This window comes from Bison bison, unplaced genomic scaffold, assembly GCF_000754665.1.
Source record: "Bison bison bison isolate TAMUID 2011002044 unplaced genomic scaffold, Bison_UMD1.0 scf7180017861046, whole genome shotgun sequence".
NCBI classification, from domain to species: domain Eukaryota; kingdom Metazoa; phylum Chordata; class Mammalia; order Artiodactyla; family Bovidae; genus Bison; species Bison bison.
Genome location: NW_011491618.1, coordinates 2,890,597 through 2,908,797, shown reverse-complemented (window position 1 = coordinate 2,908,797; position 18,201 = coordinate 2,890,597). Strand labels below are relative to the sequence as shown.

Sequence of the window (18,201 nt, the reverse complement as noted above, 5' to 3'; positions counted from 1 at the left end):
GGGTCTTTGTTGCTGCATGCGGGCTTTCTCAAATTGCAGAGAGCAGGGGCTGCTCTCTAGTTGTGGTGCGGGGCTTCTCACTGCAGTGGCCCCTCTTGGTGGAGCACGGGCTCTAGTCCTTGTGCACATGGGCTCAGGGGTTGTGGCGCATGGGCTTAGTTGCTCCACGGCACGTGGGATCTTCCCGGACCAGGGATTGAACCCATTTCTCCTGCATTGGCAGGAGGATTCCTAACCATTAGACCACCAGGAAAGCCTGGGAATTGGATTTGAGTACCTGTGCCTTTTTTGGGCAGTCATTTTTAGTAAGCTGCATTGCATTTCCCTTTAGACGGTTCAGAAACGGCAGGACATGAAACTGATTGTCACCTCAGCCACGTTGGATGCTGTGAAGTTTTCTCAGTACTTCTATGAAGCTCCCATCTTTACCATCCCAGGTCGAACATACCCAGTGGAAATATTGTACACAAAGGAACCTGAAACCGATTATCTAGATGCTAGCTTGATCACGGTCATGCAGATCCACTTAACAGAACCACCAGGTAGGGGGAAAAGAGCATTTTTCCTCTTAGGCCAAAAGTCCTGATGTGGGTATTTTTGCTCATTTTTTTAAAAAATGCCTTTTAAATAGTGGTTGGTCTATAGGTCTCAGGTTTGCATGTTTGAAGTGGTGGTGATGAAAATATAAATAATAGTATGCAGGGTATAAATGCATCTGTTTAAACATAGACACAAATTTTTTAAAAATTTAAAAAAGCAAACAACAAACATAATAAACATGGATAGAGGAAAACCTCTTAATTTGTTAGAGATCAGAATATGAGAGTGTTTTCCACCTTTTGGAGTTCTGTGAATGTCAGTGTGGTCTTTGTATAGAACACACACCGAGGAAGTCAATTCATGCTCCTGTTCTCCTCTTAGGTGATATCCTGGTCTTCCTGACTGGTCAGGAAGAGATCGATACTGCTTGCGAGATCCTGTATGAAAGAATGAAATCCCTGGGACCTGATGTTCCAGAGCTGATTATCCTCCCAGTGTACTCTGCTCTCCCCAGTGAGATGCAGACCCGAATCTTTGACCCAGCTCCACCTGGCAGCAGAAAGGTAACACAGGCGCTTATGTTCTGAAACCACATGGTGTATGCAACTGTTGCTGATGGGGATTGCTTATGGTGTATGTGAGTCTTGTGTATTATATTTTAGGAAGTAGTCCAACCAGTTTGTTAAGGAATGGGGTCTTGTATGTGATCCCTGCTCTTCCTCCCTATGCTTTCATTTGACAGGTCGTTTTTTGAGCATTTCCCAGACTTTGGTGTAGACACAGGGCTCCCATCTGAGGACAGGCTTCTGTCTGCTGTGTAACATCCACCAGTAGACAGGCTTTTACCATAGAGGGTGACAGTGCTACTGGTGTGCTGGGTCCCCAGAGGGGGAGCACCCAACCCAGTGTTCTTACTGGAAGTTAGGATCTAAGCTAGTCCTGAAGAACATGTGGGTGTTCACCTAGACGAGACGGGCAGGACAACATGCATTCCAAGTCGGCAGAACAGGCCCTCCTAGCCAAGAGCTGTGAGGGTTTTCAGGGAGATGTGTAGTTCTAGCAGCTGGAATTGACTATGAGTATGTGTGAGACAGTGGGAAAGGAGACAGATGGATTTTACAGTAATAGCTTTATTGAGATATATAATTTACATACCGAACAATTACCCCTTTAAAGCATAACATTCAGTACATGTTAGTATAGTCACAGAATTTTTTTAGTATATTCACAGAATTGTGCAGCCATGAATTACCGTTATTAATCATTCATCACTAACCATTAATCACTACAACTTAATTTTTAGAACAATCTTATCATCCCCAAAAGAGACCGTTTAGAAATCATCCCCCATTCACCCCTCTGCTCAGCCCCTGGGAACCACTTTCTGTCTCTGGATTCACCTGTTCTGGACATGTCATATAAATAGAATCATTATAATTTGTGGTCCTTGGGGGCTAGCTTCTTTCACTTAGTGTGTTTTCAAGATTCATCCATGTTGTACCATGTATAAGCACTTCATTTCTTTTTGCTGTTAAAGAATACTCTGTTGTAGAACAGAATGTACCACATTTTGTTTATCCATTCATCAGTTGATGGACATTTGGATTGTTTCCACCTTTTAGCTATTATGAATAACGCTGCTGCGAACATTTGTTTACAAGTTTTTGTGTGGACATATGTTTTCTTTTCTCTTGAGTACATACCTAGGAATGGAAGACAGATGGATTTTCTTTTTTAATTGAAATACAGTTGATGTACAACATTATGTTAGTTTCAGGGGCACTACAAAGTGATTTGACATTTGCATACATTATAAGATGATCACCAGAATGAATCTAGTAACCATCTGGAAGACAGATGGATCTGAATAACATTGAAGAGTTAGAACGGTCAAGACATAGTGGGCGCCTGGAGATTTAGGGAAGGGCAGTGGGGAGAAGTCAGGAATGACTACCAGGTTTCTGGCTTGGACTGCTAGATGGAAGATGGTGCTGAGGAGGTAAATAAAGAGGAGCAGATTTGAGAGGAAAACGGTGACTCCTTCTCTGTTCCTGGTGATTGTGCTGCTCTCCACGGGGGAGTTCTCTGGCAGGTAGAAGCCTTTCAGGGCCAGTAAAATGCTGGCATGAGGTGAGATGTTCTGGTGCCTCCTGGCAATGATTTTTCCAAGCAGTTGTGTTTTATTTTCTGAACCTCTGGGTGGAAGAAGAGTGGCAGTACCAGGCTGAGACCAATAATCCAGATCACATGTGCTGCTTTTTACACACAAATCGTGAAATTCCTCTGCTGCCTCGTGGTTCATTTTATCATCAGAAAAAAAGAGTCTCCCCCTTGTTCCACATACACAAACAGCTCATTTTGTAGTACAGATGTCCCTGTGGGGGAAGGAAAATCTCATTTTGCACTGGCACATGTGATACCAGGAAATCTCTGCTTTCCCAGGGTGCTAGAAAATTAAAATTGTAGTAATCAGCATTGGATCTAGAAAATGAGGGATGTAGCCACTTGCACAAATGAAATTGGCTTTGATTGGCCATGCTTTTTCCTATTCCACCGCTCTCAGGTACTGCTCCCTCCCCAGCCTAACACTTAAGATGAAGGCACCTCTCCTTCCACCCATTTGGGGCCAAACAGAGATTAAGTGCTCTCTAACCATCTAGAGGGAGGGAGAGAGCTGCACAATCTCTTTGGAAAGATGTCCGAGTTCAGAAGTCTCATTTCATACCTCAGGACTGAGACTGGGCAGTTCAGTCCAGCTATGTCCCTCTTGCCTGCAGGTCGTGATTGCCACCAACATTGCGGAGACATCGCTGACTATTGATGGCATTTACTATGTGGTGGACCCTGGATTCGTGAAGCAGAAGGTGTACAATTCTAAGACAGGGATTGACCAGCTCGTGGTGACTCCTATTTCTCAGGTAGGGCAACTTCTTCTGGCAGCTTTTCTGAAAATCCTGGTTAGGACTTTTCTGACATTTTTTATGGTTTTGTATTTTGAACTTTATTGTTTTAAGATACTGGCTTCTTTGTTGAGATACAGGAGATTTTGTGTTGTTTGTTTTTAATCTTCAGAATAGTGTTTCAACATTAAAAAACCCCATAAAACTGGAACTTAAAAAAAAAGAAATTTAATATTAGCACCCTTGATTATCTTAAGAATATTATTTTTAAAAATATTGTACTTACCCACAAATATCTGAGATAGTAATAATTCAAGAAATGATAGTGTCTGTTTGGTAATTATGGAACAGTTTCCTGCCTAAATTATATTTTAAAATGAATATCCTGATCATCCTTTTTGAAGGCAGTTTGGCCCCAGTGTATCTGAAATTTAAAAGTTCATTTCTTGAACCTAACAGTTCTGCTTCTGGAAGTAAATCTGAAAGTTAGAAATGATTGAACTCATATCCAAAGGTAATGGAAAAGGATGTTCATGAAGCATTATTTGTATTAGAGGGAACCTGGGAAAATTCTAAATTAGCTCCGAAAGGGAAGTAGTTTAATAAAGTATGGTAAATTCATGCCATAGAATGTTATATGACATTAGCATAGTGGTGTGTATCTATATTTAATGACATAAGCACATAACTATGATATATTATTTGAAAAAAATGAGCTACAAAATAGCATGAGTAGTATAATCCAGTTTTGGTTTAAAAATAGATGGTATGTGCCTGTGCACAGCGTATGTGAACGTACCTGCAATTGAAAGCGTAGTATAGGCAAATGTTAGGCAAGGTTCTTTCTCAGTGGTGCTGCTGTGGTTTCTATGCTGATGGGTAAAGCACATTTTCTTCCCTGTACTTTTATATATTGTCTTAATATTATATAAGAGGCATGTGTCACTCTCATAATCTATAATTCCATCAGGCTGTTTTCATTTTGAAACTTAAGTAATAATAGCTAATACTTGCAGGGTACTTCCTGCGTGCCAGGCACCGTCCCAGGTACTTTCACGCACATGAACTCATTACATTCTCAGTTGATCTTTTGTGGTAGATGTTATTATCCTTATCTCACAAGTGAGACTGAGGGCCAGAGGGGTTAAGTGACTTGCCTAAGGTCACATAGCTGGTAGAGCCAGGATTTAAACCTGGGCCAGGGAGTTCCCTGGTGGTCGTGGTTAAGACTGCAGGTTCAATCCCTGCTTGGGGAACTGAGATCCCATATGTCTGCAGTGCGTGCGTGCATGTATGTGTATGTGCTCAGTCGCTTCAGTCGTGTCTGACTCTTTGTGACCCCATGGACTGTAGCCCACCAGGCTCCTTTGTTCAAGGGATTCTCCAGGCAGGAATACTAGAGTGGGTTGCCATGCCCTCCTCAAGGGGATCTTCCCAACCTGAACCCATGTCTCCTGAGTCTCCTGCATTGCAGACAGATTACCCACTGAGCCACCTGGGAAGCCATGCCTGCTGTGGGATGTGGCCCTAAAAGAAAAGAAAAAGAAATTAAACTTGGGCAGAAGACAGTGGCACCCCACTCCAGTACTCTTGCCTGGAAAATCCCATGGATGGAGGAGCCTGGTAGGCTGCATTCCAGGGGGTTGCAAAGAGTCAGACACGACTGAGCGACTTCCCTTTCACTTTTCACTTTTCATGCATTGGAGAAGCAAATGGCAACCCACTCCAGTGTCCTTGCCTGGAGAATCCCAGGGACGGGGGAGCCTGGTGGGCTGCCATCTCTGGGGTCGCACAGAGTTGGACACGACTGAAGCGACGCAGCAGCAGCAGCAGTAGTGGTCCCAGCATGTGTGTTCTGTACCAGTTCTTCTGGGGGTGATACATGCAACTCGCAGTGATGGAGAAATTATTTATATCTGCCCTCTGTAATTTGAGAAACATCTGTAGAATGTTGTGGAATCTGATTGCTGCCTCCCTCTGAGTGGGTAGTGACCTCTCATACTCATCTTTTGGTTTGGAGCTGGCATAGAAATTCGTAAACCCTGATACTATTTATAAGACAGATGGTTTTGTCAGAAAATGGCCCTCTCCAGATTCCTATTCACTGGTTTCCTAGCAACCTAGGGCTAACCTACATATTGTTTTTAATTTTAAAAATTAGCGCCCCTCTCCCCTGAGTACAGAAGTAATATAACATTATTTTGAAAATTGCCCATAGTCCTATTGCCACCAACCACTGTTTTCTTTATGATGTTTTTTCTTGTCCATCCTTTTTCATGTTTATTTTAGATTGCAATTTTAATAGTGTAGTAAGTATGTGGGTTTTGATTCATATTTAATTTTCCTGATAATTAAGGTAATATATGTTCATTATTGGATATTTATTAAAGAAAATAGAACTCATCTACAAGCCTAGCATCAGAGTTAGCCAAAGTTAACATTTTAGGGTATTTTTTTCCTAGTTTTTTATTTCTGATAGTTTGTATGTTTTCATTAGGATTAAAAAAATAAAATTAGTATTGTTTGGCAACTTGCTTTTCCACCTCTATGAGTGAACCTGTTCATCTGTCATTGAGCATCTCAAAAACTTGATTTTTAAAACAGCTGCAGAGTCATTCACTGGTGTGATTACATTATATTTACTCAGTTCACTTACATTTTTGGTTATGGTGGAGGGTGGGTTTTGTCATTTGGTTTTATGCTTTCTTATTTATGTTGTGCCACATTAGTTTGAAGGTATATTTCTGTGATCTTTACAGTATTTCTTCTATTCACTTGCTTGTATTAATATTTGGCCTCACTTGAACAGAGTTCCCTGAGTGGGGATGATTAAGAGCGGTGGTAGGAACTCTTGGAAATAGTCCTAGAGGAAGTGAAATAAACCCCATTTTAGGTTTTGCCCCGTTGCAAAGTGCCCCCCTTTCTACACATTTGCTGGGTGAAGCCATTAAGGAATGTTTAACAGATATGTGGCTTTTATTCCCACCCCTCTAGGCTCAGGCAAAGCAACGAGCTGGCAGAGCTGGGAGAACAGGCCCAGGGAAGTGTTATAGGCTGTACACAGAACGTGCCTACCGAGATGAAATGCTGACCACCAACGTGCCAGAAATTCAGAGAACCAACTTAGCAAGCACAGTGCTCTCGCTCAAGGTAGAAATCACTGTCTTGTTAGAATGGGCTGGTGGAGCAGTCCAATTCTATGGCCTTAGTGAATGGATCTCGGTTTTATGAATCTTGTTAAATACTTCAGTAACCTTATGGAACCCGTCCCTTTGGGTACAAGGCAAATGGCTGTGATAACAGCCTCTCCACCGCGGGTCTGGGGCTAAATTGGCGTGTGTGCTGTGATGTTTTTTTTTCTTGCCATCATAACCAGCAGGATATTTGGTTATAAAAGATTTTAGTTAGGAGCATTATCTTTCTAACAGGATATTAGAAAAATCGAGCCAGTGCCAAACTGTGGACAAACTCACTTCCCTCAACCCTTTAACTTTCACATCCAATTCTATTCTTTTAAAATGGAAGCAAAACCCCCAATCCAAAAGCTTTGCAAGGGAACAACTGTTATTACAGGTTTGAGACTGGCCCCCTGGGGCTGGGTTTCATTCTAAATCACTGCTCTTCCTCTCTCAGTCCCCAGTGAGAACCTTCAGTCTCTCTTGGCAGGGGGAGCCGCATGAGTAATTTCCCAGATGATGGCACCCCTACCCAGCGCCGCCCCCCCGACTCCAGTGCTGCCCTGGAGCCCTGGCACTTTACTAATGCACAGTGTTCTGTTGTAATTTATTATTCATTCCCTGTACGAAAGGCTAAAACAGAGCTTCAGAGAAAAAAAAAAAAGCCTGCTCCAGTCTCTGAAGTGAGAACAGAGAGGCATCTGTGGTTCAAAGTTCTGCTCTGAGCTGTGTGTCTTTGGTAAATTTACCTGCTCGGCTCTCTGCTCTGTATTCTCCTCTCAAAGTGGGGAGCTGTTAATAGTCTCTCCTGTGAAGATAAATGAGATAGTGCAGGTAAAGGCACTTGGCACAACACTTACTGATTGCTAACATAATTCCTTGTTGTTCTTATTCATACAGTAAGCAGTTATTGAACACCTGCTGGGTTTATGGTCACCATCACTTCTGTGGGAAAGAAACAGAAAGCTTAGGTCCTGCCTTTATACACATTTGGATAGTGTATCATTTGTCTCTTTTATTCATAAAATTAGCTAACAGATGTATCAAATGCCTGCTCCGTGGCAGGCTGGTGATTGCATGTGGTTTTGTGTGTCACCATGGTGAACTCTGAGAGCAGAGACCCTATCTTAGTCCTCTTTATATCCCTCCCACCTAACATGGCACACAGGGCTCTTTCTAGATACACAAGAGATACTATGTATGCAGGAGACAGGGCAAGCTGTTCTTTTTTTTTTAATTATAAAATATATAACACGTTATCATCGTAATCTTTTAAAACGTCTATTTCAGTGGCACTACCTACATGCACTAGTACATTCACAGTGTTGAGCAGCTGTCACTACTATCCGTTTCCAGAACTTTTTGATCATCCCAAATTGAAACTCTGTACTCATTTAGCTGAACTATCCCCTTCCCCCTCCCTCCTGCCCCTGCTGCTGCTGCTAAGTCGCTTCAGTTGTGTCCGACTCTGTGCGACCCCATAGATGGCAGCCTACCAGGCTCCTCCGTCCCTGGGATTCTCCAGGCAAGAGTACTGGAGTGGGTTGCCATTGCCTTCTCCAGCCCCTGGTAACCAAATTATTTTCTGTCTCTATGAATCTGCTTAGCCTAGGTACCTCAGATAAAAGGAATCACACATATTTGTCCTTTTGGTCTGGCTTATTTTACTTGTTGTTTTCAAGGTTCATCATGCTGTAGCATGTATTAGAATTTCATTTGTTTTTAAGGGTGAGTAATATTCCATTGTATGTATATACAATGTTTTGTTTATCCATTCATCTATTGATGGACTTTTGGGTGGTTTCTACCTTTTAGCTATTGTGAGTAATGTTTCTATGAACATTAATGTACAAGTATTTGTCCTGAGTCCCTTCTTTCATTTCTTTTGAGTGTATACCTAGAAGTGGAATTCTTAGATCACCTGGTGACTCTGTATTTAACTTATTGGTGAATCACCAAGCAGCCACACCGTTTTATTCCCATCAGCAATGTATGAGGATTCCTGTTTCTCCATATCTGGCCAACACTTATTTTCTTTCTTAAATTATGGCTGTCGCCATCCTAGTGGGTATGAAGTGGTATTTCATGGTGGTTTTGATTTGCATTTCCCTAATTACTAGTTATATTGAGCATCTTTTCTTGTGTTTGTTCCCATTTTTATATATCTTTGGAGACATGTCTTCCTTTGCCCATTTTAAAATTTTTGTCTTTTGGTTCTTGAGTTGTATATTCTGAGAGTATTTTTTTTAATGTTTCCCAAGAAAGTATGTGTTTTCTAACAGTCTTGAGGTTTGTGTGACCCAGCCCTCCTGCTAATCGCTCTGGTAGCTTCTCTGGTAGCTTCCTAATTGCAGTTGAAGAAATAAGAAGGTGACAAGTAGTCTCCCTCCATGTGAGCACTGGTGAGGCTGACCCTGTCATCTACACATTGTTCCCTTCTATTCTAGGCCATGGGCATCAATGACCTGCTGTCCTTTGACTTCATGGATGCCCCGCCAATGGAAACCTTGATCACAGCCATGGAGCAGCTGTACACGCTGGGGGCCCTGGACGACGAGGGCCTGCTTACTCGCCTGGGCCGCAGGGTAGGGGACAGCCCTAAGCCTCTGGTGCTTTGGGGAAGATTCCCTGGGTAGCCTTCCATTCTTTCTGTTCTGTATAAAAAATTAAGCTCTGAGGCCCTGGATAAGCTTTGACTAGAATTCTGCATGCCTGTGTTTAACCTGGATTTTCCACTATTAAGTTGAAACTATTTCTTCTTTACAGAAAAAGAAATTCTATCCAACTAATCTTACCTCATGATATGTAATTGAGTTTAGCCTTTGAAAAGATGTCTATAAAATTCCCACCTACCCAACAGTAGTTATAATCTTGGTCATATACATTTTGTTGAAATTTATTTGGGAAATTAAAAAAAAAATTCTTCCAATAGAGCGAGGCATCCCCCGCCTCCCCCCAACCCCCCATCATCATGCTTGGGTAAAAACTTCCTGCTGTCTGTTACCCACTCTGATCTACGACTCCAGCTGGGTCTTTCCCAGGGTCACAGTTGTAGTTTCTTCTTCTCCCTCTAGATGGCAGAGTTCCCTCTGGAGCCAATGCTGTGCAAAATGCTGATCATGTCTGTGCATCTGGGCTGCAGTGAGGAAATGCTGACCATTGTGTCCATGCTGTCTGTGCAGAACGTCTTCTACAGGCCCAAAGTAAGGAGTACAGGCCTGTGTTCGTGTAGGGGTCAGGCGAAGTTGGGTAAAATCAGCCTGTTGCCACCCGAGTGCTTAATGTGCACACAATCAAGTGTGGGCCATGGAGGGTGTCCCGGCACTGCTGGGTGTTCAGTCAGTAGCTTGGGTGGGAAATGAGCTTCTCCCCACTGCTTGCAGGATAAACAAGCCCTTGCAGATCAGAAGAAGGCCAAATTCCACCAGACCGAAGGGGACCACCTCACCCTGCTGGCTGTGTACAACTCCTGGAAGAACAACAAGTTCTCCAACCCATGGTGCTATGAGAACTTTATCCAGGCTCGTTCTCTGCGCCGGGCCCAGGACATTCGCAAGCAGATGCTGGGCATAATGGACAGGTAACACCTGGTGGCTTCTGCTCAAGTTGAGTCTCCTGAATGCTGTGCCGTGTGCATGTGTCTCTGCATGTGTCTGTGAAGCTGCAGGCACCTGTACTCTTGCTCCTCACATAAAACTCTTTTCCTCCAGCTTTTGCATCTCTGTTGTACTCCTTCCCAGGTGAGGATGGGGCTGAGAGTCACTTTAGGAAGTTCCTAAGAGGAAGATGATATATTAGTTGTAGAAAATGCTCTTTGTTTACAGCATCTGTGACATTATTAGTTGGGTTGAATTATAACCCAGGCAAAACGTCTGGCTCTTGTGGCATCCATCTTGCCCACTGTGTCGAGCTGCCCCTATAGTGCACTTAGGGCTGGAAGGAGGGTCCTAGTGCCAACTCCAGAGGCTCCACGAGGCGGGTGTTGGGTACTGTTATTCTGGAACGTAGACCCTCAGAAAGCAGGGTGGTCTCCCATCTTTGTCCTCTCTTGACTTATTCTCTTGCAAGACACAAGCTGGATGTGGTGTCCTGTGGTAAGTCCACAGTCCGAGTGCAGAAGGCCATCTGCAGTGGATTCTTCCGGAACGCTGCTAAAAAAGACCCACAGGAGGGTTACCGGACACTGATCGACCAGCAAGTGGTCTACATCCATCCGTCCAGTGCTCTCTTCAACAGACAGCCCGAATGGTAGGTGGACGGAGTGAACTTGGGAATCAGCTGGCCCTTTGTGTTTGTGTCCCCACTCACAACCAGCACTTCCTAACGTCGCTTATGTTTCTAGAGCAGCAGAAGCCTGAATTAGACACAATATCAGGCCCTGTTGAGAGAAATAAAATCACAGGGGTGAGAGCTAGGAAGGATCTCAGAGATCTAGTAAGGTGCTTAAATTTTTGTTTTTTCAAATAGTATTTTAAAAAAATTGAAATCTTACCCACCTTAACATAAAACTGATTTAAAACCACTGTGCCACAGAAGAGAGCTGGAGACATAGAGCCTGGCCTGCTTGGCTTTCCCCATTCCCATGAGGCAGCTTCGCAAGTCCTCTTCAGGGTCCTGGAGTTCTGTGGAGACAGCCCAGAAAACCACCCTCACACTTCACAGAGCAGGAAACAGGTCCGGAGAAGGAATGTGATTGGCTCTGTGTCACTTAACTCATTGGAACCGGCAGCTTTCTTGTGGTGAGAGGTGTGCAGACGCCTCAGTATTGGGGTGTGGCTGTCATAAACAGATTCCGGTCTCCTCAGGGGTCAGGTCGGAGAGGGAAGAGGGTCAAGTGCAAGCTCAGCTGAGGCCCGCTAGGGACCAGGGTGACTTGCCCATGGAGCAGGTCCTATATTGGAGGTTTGAGCTCTCTCTCTGCCCCGCTTAGGGTGGTGTATCATGAGCTGGTGCTGACCACGAAGGAGTACATGCGTGAGGTCACCACCATCGACCCCCGGTGGCTTGTGGAGTTTGCGCCGGCCTTCTTCAAGGTGTCTGACCCGACCAAGCTAAGCAAGCAGAAGAAGCAGCAACGGCTGGAACCCTTGTACAACCGCTATGAGGAGCCCAATGCCTGGAGAATATCCCGAGCCTTCCGGCGGCGCTGAAAGGCAAGAATCTGTTGGCCTGACCTGCAGCCCTGGGCCAGGGCTCAGCCTTGCTCTTACTGATGAGAAGGTGGTCCTGAGGATACAGCTGTCTGGTGGCTGAATATCTCAACTGGGCATTTCTTAAACTTGACTCTCCTTCCTTCCCTGGTGGTAACAGAAACAGGGATTTACGCCTGGTGTGATCAGAGCCTCCAGGTCCCACCGCCCCAAGGTGGGGCCATCAGGGCTCACACCCGACATGGGGTACACACTGCATCATCCCCAAGTAAGGGGAAACTTCTGCAGCTCTCGGATGGGAAAGGGGAGCCACAAGCGTCTGCTTCGTGGACTCAGTGAGGGCCCTGAGGCCCTGGCTGGTACTCTGTAGAAGAGGGAGCCATGAAGCTCACCCAAAGTGTTGGCCTCCCCCTCCTTCATACTCCTGTCCCGCCCCTGTCCTTTTGTTTAACCTCCTGCAAATATTTATTTTCATAAAGAAACAAAAATGGTTCTCTGTAGCTGTTGCTTTTAGCTGAAAGTTTAGGCTATTGGCCTGGGCTGAAGGTGGGGAGATTTATTATCTGAGGCTTCAGTGGAGAGTCCCCTGAAACCAGAGCCTGAGGCTCTTTGGGCTGAAGGGTGATGCACACCCAGACCTCCAGTCTTATCTCTCAGCATCAGCACTGGTCCAGAGCTTCGAGGACAGCACCGTGATTAACCACATCCACTGTACAGGCATTCTGCTCTGGGAGCCTGAGTGATTACGGATGCCGCGTATTGAATACAGAAGGCTCTCCCTGGCTCCCTCTCCCGCCTGCCAAACTCACAGCATGCAGTGCGCCCTATTTCCTCTTGAAACACACAAGTAATGACACAACTTTCAGCTTATTTTTGGTTTTATTTTTATCCCCCTGATCTTTTTAACAGAGTTTTCTCTGGTCAAAGCCTCTCTCCTTCCACCCCAAAGTGAAAATCAATGTCACACCTCTCAGAGCCTGTTAGTGCTGCCCAGGACCTGTGCTCCTGGCCGCGTGCTTGGTGGTTTTCTCCTAGCGTTTGGTTGGGGAATGGCCACCTCCCAGGGCCCTGCTCACATTTCCTGAGAAGCCTCTGGACTTGGAAGACCATCAGGCAGATGCTGCCAGGCCAGGCTGCAGAAGTTGGTCTGGTGGAGAAACCCCTGGCGGGTTGGGCACATCCTGTGTTATGGCCTGAGCTGCCTCCATTCTCTCTACACTTGAGAGTTCTGAAATGACGTAAATACTAGAACTACTCTACAGTGGTACGTTAGACACTAAAGGAGACTATACACCCTACTAGGATGTGAAGGAATATAGGCTGCTGTTGGGAAGCAGACCAGCCTAAGGACGCAATTCAGAAACAACCCAGCAGAGTCTGCTGACAGTAGATCCTTGCCCCTTCATTTAGCTGAGTGAGCTCTGGTGAGTCTCAGTGTGCCTCTCAGGAAACCTAGGCCAGCAGCTGAAGTCAGAGGATCTAAAGATCCTTTAAGGCCTTGTGGGGAGAAGGAGGAAACTGAAGCAGAAGCAGAGGCTGGCTACCCAGTCTTAATTCCAGGCCAGGTCTGTCTGGTTTAGGAACAAACTCTGGGCTTGGCAGCCCACCTGTCCCAGCAGGGTGACCAACACTGACGGCATTGGCACCTCTGAAGTCATCACCGCCAAGAAAGGAGGTTTGGATTTTAAGCTGAATTTGAAAAGGGGATGTTTAGCAGGCCAGGGCTGACAGACAGCGGGCTGGTCATCTTTCTGGGTAAGGTGAGCAAAAAGGACCCAAACTCTGTGGGTGTTCTTGAACATCTCCCCAAAGAGCTGGGGTCACCGTCTCTGCTCTGACAACAAGGCAGGGGTCTGACCTTTTACTGTCCATGAGGAAACAGCGTGTAGGCAGCATTGCTGAGCCTTCCTCGAGGGAACAGGGCTCCTGGCCAGATTGGGCAGGAGGACCCGCCTGCTGCTCCTACACAATGGGGCCCTTGTTTCTCTTCCCTGAAGCAATGTTTCCCGAGATTGAGTGACAGCCCAGAAGAGGATGTGGGTCTCGTGCAAGGAGCTGCAATCTTCTTGCTGTTTATCCCACCCCTGCGGGAGCTAGCTCCAGAGTTTCCTGCCCCTGCACTTGTGCTGAGTCTGTGCCTGTCTGTGTGTCAGGGGACCATCCTATGGGCCGTGTCAGCTCTCCTGTTGGGTCAGGTGCCTTGGTCCAGGGTTTCCCTTCATCCAGTCTAGAGCGTGGTTCGGTTTTGGCTGTCATTCCTTCAGCCAGAGAATTCTCTCTTGTGGTCGTGGTTGTGGTCTGGTAGCCATCTCCTCAGAGCAGTGCCCTCCATGTATAAGGATTTGAACAGAGTTGTGAGGAGAGGCTTGTTAGCATTCCAGAGGACAGAGGTCACATGTCTCGGCCCGTGGAGACCTTCCCAGGACCCTGTCTCTCCTCATAATGCACCTACTGGGACCTCAGGGTTTACACTTGACCTTTACACCTCTTCTCACCGTGACAGCCTAGGTTTCATGTACAATTACAGGCTTCCCTGGTGGCTCAGACAGTAAAGAATCTGCCAGCAATGCAGGAGACCCAGGTTTCATCCTGGGTCAGGAAGATCCCCTGGAGGAGGAAATGGCAACCCATTCCAGCATTCTTGCCTTGGGATATCCCATGGACAGAGGAGCCTGGTGGGCTATAGTCCACGGAGTCACAAAGAATTGGATGTGACTGAGTGACGAACACTCGTGTACAATTATGTATTTTTTTAAACTTGTTTTTTTTTAGTTTTCTGTCTATTGCTGTAAAGTTAGCACATTGTTTTCTGTTTCTGGGGGGGGAAAAATAACATTGCTTTTTATCTGTGGGTTGGAGGAGCCTGGTGGGCTGTAGTCCGTGGGGTCGCTAGGAATCAGACGCAACTGAGCGACTTCACTTTCACGCATTGGAGAAGGAAATGGCAACCCATTCCAGTGTTCTTGCCTGGAGAATCCCAGGGACGGGGCAGCCTGATGGGCTGCCGTCTCTGGGGTTGCACAGAGTCAGACACAACTGAAGCGACTTAGCAGCAGCAGCAGCAGCAGTGGTCAAGAGGCATCTCTTCCTGCAGTCTTGGCCTGAGTACTGGACAGGGGCTGTGAGTGAAGTGTCAGCTGTGGTTAGGCTGGCCCCGCCTCAGTGCAGATGTTCGCTGCGGTTCTGATGTAATTGGATGGAGAGCACCTGTTTTCACCTGAATCTGGCTCCTAGGACGCTGTTTACACAGGGACTGCCCATCCTGCCCCTCCCTCCTCCACAGGCCCTGTCATATTTCTTATCACACTTCCTTTCTAGATGTCACCACTTTTTCAGCCTGGGCTCCCACCTCCCAACCTGAAACGTGGCCCAGGGTTCTGTTCTCCCCCCAGATTTGAGCAAGGAGAATCCATGCTGTTTCCCTTCCCATTTCCTGCGAAAGTCTGGCATGCTCTTCCTCACTGGCCGGGACCCAGGGCTCAGGGCTGCTCCAGCCTCCCTGTACCCTCTTGCCTGGGTGCTGACTTTTCCCGCTCCCCTCCATACAAACTGTGTCCCCACCTTCAGCAAAACAGTGACCTGGAGCCACAGCAGGAGAGGGGACACACAATTGGGGTTTATACACATGGGTAGCACGGTCATGGGAATTTATCTGTGATCACAGAAACCACAGACCAAACCCTGCCTAAGGAAGCCCCAGGAGGGCTTCAAAGCTCTCATCAGTCCCCCTTCCCCTAACCTGGGCGGGGAGATGGCTGCCCATCAATACATGAGATATTTCAGACAATCCTCTTGATAATCCTGGGAGGGAGAAGTCTGAGCAGCTATCACTGAGCCTGTTTTCCAGAGAAAATGAGGTCATTTGTTTTTCCTAAACCCATATGGGAGGCTAAGTGTCAGGGCCAGGGCCCAAACTCTGGTTATGTGTCTCTGAAACCCCAGATCCTTCTCCCATGGCAGCAAAGAGGACACAGGAGAACTCACAGGAGAAGCAGGGGCCTTTATTAGGGTCTGGCAGATGTAGTGGAGGTGAAACCCCAGGCCTGGGCCTACAAAAAGGCAGAGGAGAGGCAGAGGCCCCTAGAGCAGAGGCTAGCCCCCCCAACACCTCTACCTGGCAAGCCCTCCCCTACCCCAGGTTCCTCACTCCAGCCTGCCCCTGCCCCTGGGAACACAGAGCACCAAGAACTGCCAAGAAGGACCCTCTAGGGCCACAGCTTGGAGGGAAGCACAGGATCCAGGTGGCTGTCTCCCTAACATGAGAGATCAGGAAAGCTCAATGTCCTTCCCCCCCCTCCAACGGGATGAAGTGGGGAAGCTCCTCTGTCCCCCAGAAGAGAACGAACATGTTCTCTGTAGTGGGGAGAGGGAGTTGGGCTTGGCCTCTAAGCAGGACCTACCTAGAAAGGCCAGAGGTGAGGCCCCCATTGGAATTTCCCAGACGCTACACCTTCACGCTTGAAGTCTCCCCTTTCCCTTCCCATCGGTTCTGGGGAGCAGCTCAGAGTCTGGGCCGGAGTGACTGATGGGCAGAGGAGATCTACTCCAAAGACATCTGTGGGTTTTGGAGTGGGGGTTTCCCCGACACCAAATTCAACTATGTACACAGGCAGCAGCCCCAGCGGCAGGGGAGCAGCTGAGAAGGGCTAGTAAGAGTAGCCACCCTTGGGGCCAAAGGGCTGGGCAGGGCCAGCCAGCTCTGGGAGGTAGGCGGGGCTCTCGTCCAAGTGGGACAAAGGGACTGTGTCCTCCTCACTGACCGGCCGGTCAAACTCAGCCTTGAGAGCTGGACGCTGATTATCTGGGAAGGCCAGAGAGAAGAGGGCCTCGGGCTCGCACACAAACTTGTACACGTAACGCTCGCCAGCCACCTGTAGGGGGAGAGGGCTGGGTCAATGTAGGGGTGGAAAAGCAGCCCCCCTGCAGGCCCAGGCAGATGTGTGGGTTCCTCCTGCTGCTTTGTTTAAGAAGATGCCTCCCTTCACAGTTCTTTTCCGTTACTGCTCATCACTTTTTTGAGAGGAAAATCTTAGGGTTGTCCATAATTTCTGGACTTCTGACTGGTTCATTATCTGCTCCTTCAAACTTGCTGAGAGATGCTCTCCTACCCGCAGCACCTTCCCACAGCCACTGCCCCCAACTCCTGTGTCTTTTTTTTTCTTTTTGGCTGCACCTCACAGGATACAGAACTTCCCCAACCAGGGATCAAACCCACCCCCACTACAGTGGAAGTGCAGAGTCTTAGCCACTGGACCACCAGGGAAGCCCACACCCACCCTGTCCTTGGACCCTTAACCCCTGACCTTCTGCATGATGCCTTTCTCGTAGTAGTATCGGAGTGAGCGACTCAGTTTGTCGTAATTCATAGCTGGCCGGTTCTTCTGGATACCCCAGAGCCTGGCAACCTGGGGACAGGGGATAGTTGGGGGATGGCCAGGGCAGCTCAGCAGAGGAAATATGGGGGGCAGGTCAGAAAGAGTACTTGAGATTCTTGGAGCACATGCTCAGCTGGCCCTGCAGCTAAGCACCAGCCTGCAGACCCCAGTTTGGCAGGAATTCAGGTTAAATAAAGCAGCAGTGCTGGTGAAGGCACATGTCAACAGTTCCCAGGGTTTATCTCCAGCCCCCAGCGCTGTTGGGAGGAGGGGTGGAGACATCTGAGAGGCCCACCTCCTCAGGCTCAATTAGTTTGAACTCCATCCCCCGGCCGGTCCAGGCAATGAAGTGGGCATTCGTCGGGTCATCGAGCAGGGCCACCAGAAACTGCCACAGCTGCAAGGCACCCCGGCGCTGGTAGGGTGGTCCCTCTCGGAAGGCTCCCATCCCTTCCTGCTTGATGTCTCCTGAGGAACATAGACAAAGAGGTGGAGGGCTTGTGCCTCTGGTGGCCCAAGCAACCCCATCCCCTCTCCCCAGGGGTCTCTCCAGCCCCTTTCCCATGAAATGTGATTCCTGGGGGGACACAGAGGGCTCGAGCAGTCACTTCTCTGACCTTCAAACTTCTCAGGGACGACACAGACATCATCTGGGAATGGTCGCAGAGGTTTCTCATAGCCATAGCCTTGAGGAGGAAGTGTGGGGGTCATTCAGATCTGAGGGCTCGCTGATACGAGACCCCAGAGAGTCCAGAGGGACTCCTGGCCAGGAACCCCTCCCCCACAGCAGGACTCTGTCCTCCAACTTGGAGGGGTTGGCAGGAGAGGAAGAGGGGGCTGCCTTACCCACGGTTCTGTCACCTGGAGAGGGCCCAGAGAAACCCTCTGTGTGAAGGTACATTGAGGCATACCCAGGGACATCTGGAGGGAGGAGAAAGAAGGGAGATGTTGGAGGTGGCTGGGGTTGGGGCGACAGTCCCCACACATTCAAGAACATGCCAGCCTGCCTTCCAGTTCTTTCCCCAGAGGCCCGCCTACCCCCAGGTCCCGGGAGTGGGGG

The 18,201-nt window shown here is 47.6% G+C and overlaps 2 protein-coding genes across 3 annotated transcripts in view; one reads left to right on the top strand and one right to left on the bottom strand.

Annotated features, from left to right (window-relative positions):
* The window catches only part of DHX8 (DEAH (Asp-Glu-Ala-His) box polypeptide 8), a 28,739-nt gene extending 16,480 nt beyond the window's left edge, over positions 1-12,259 (top strand). Inside the window, exons 15-23 of the mRNA XM_010832499.1 lie at positions 332-542; positions 922-1,103; positions 3,318-3,458; positions 6,435-6,590; positions 9,064-9,201; positions 9,691-9,819; positions 10,000-10,196; positions 10,685-10,864; positions 11,547-12,259. Coding sequence (XP_010830801.1) covers positions 332-542; positions 922-1,103; positions 3,318-3,458; positions 6,435-6,590; positions 9,064-9,201; positions 9,691-9,819; positions 10,000-10,196; positions 10,685-10,864; positions 11,547-11,766 — 1,554 coding nt within the window. The 3' untranslated portion in view covers positions 11,767-12,259. The remainder of the gene's footprint in view (positions 1-331; positions 543-921; positions 1,104-3,317; positions 3,459-6,434; positions 6,591-9,063; positions 9,202-9,690; positions 9,820-9,999; positions 10,197-10,684; positions 10,865-11,546) is intronic.
* The window catches only part of ETV4 (ets variant 4), a 20,401-nt gene continuing 13,077 nt past the window's right edge, over positions 10,878-18,201 (bottom strand). Inside the window, exons 9-14 of one of the 2 annotated variants that reach the window (XM_010832500.1) lie at positions 17,988-18,062; positions 17,759-17,827; positions 17,437-17,609; positions 17,070-17,171; positions 16,527-16,637; positions 10,878-11,238 (exon numbers count right to left, since the gene is read on the bottom strand). In XM_010832500.1, the coding sequence (XP_010830802.1) occupies positions 10,921-11,238; positions 16,527-16,637; positions 17,070-17,171; positions 17,437-17,609; positions 17,759-17,827; positions 17,988-18,062 (848 nt within the window). In that variant the 3' untranslated portion in view covers positions 10,878-10,920. Of the gene's footprint in view, positions 11,239-15,751; positions 16,638-17,069; positions 17,172-17,436; positions 17,610-17,758; positions 17,828-17,987; positions 18,063-18,201 lie in introns of those variants that run through there. The other variant, XM_010832501.1, reaches the window with a different exon arrangement.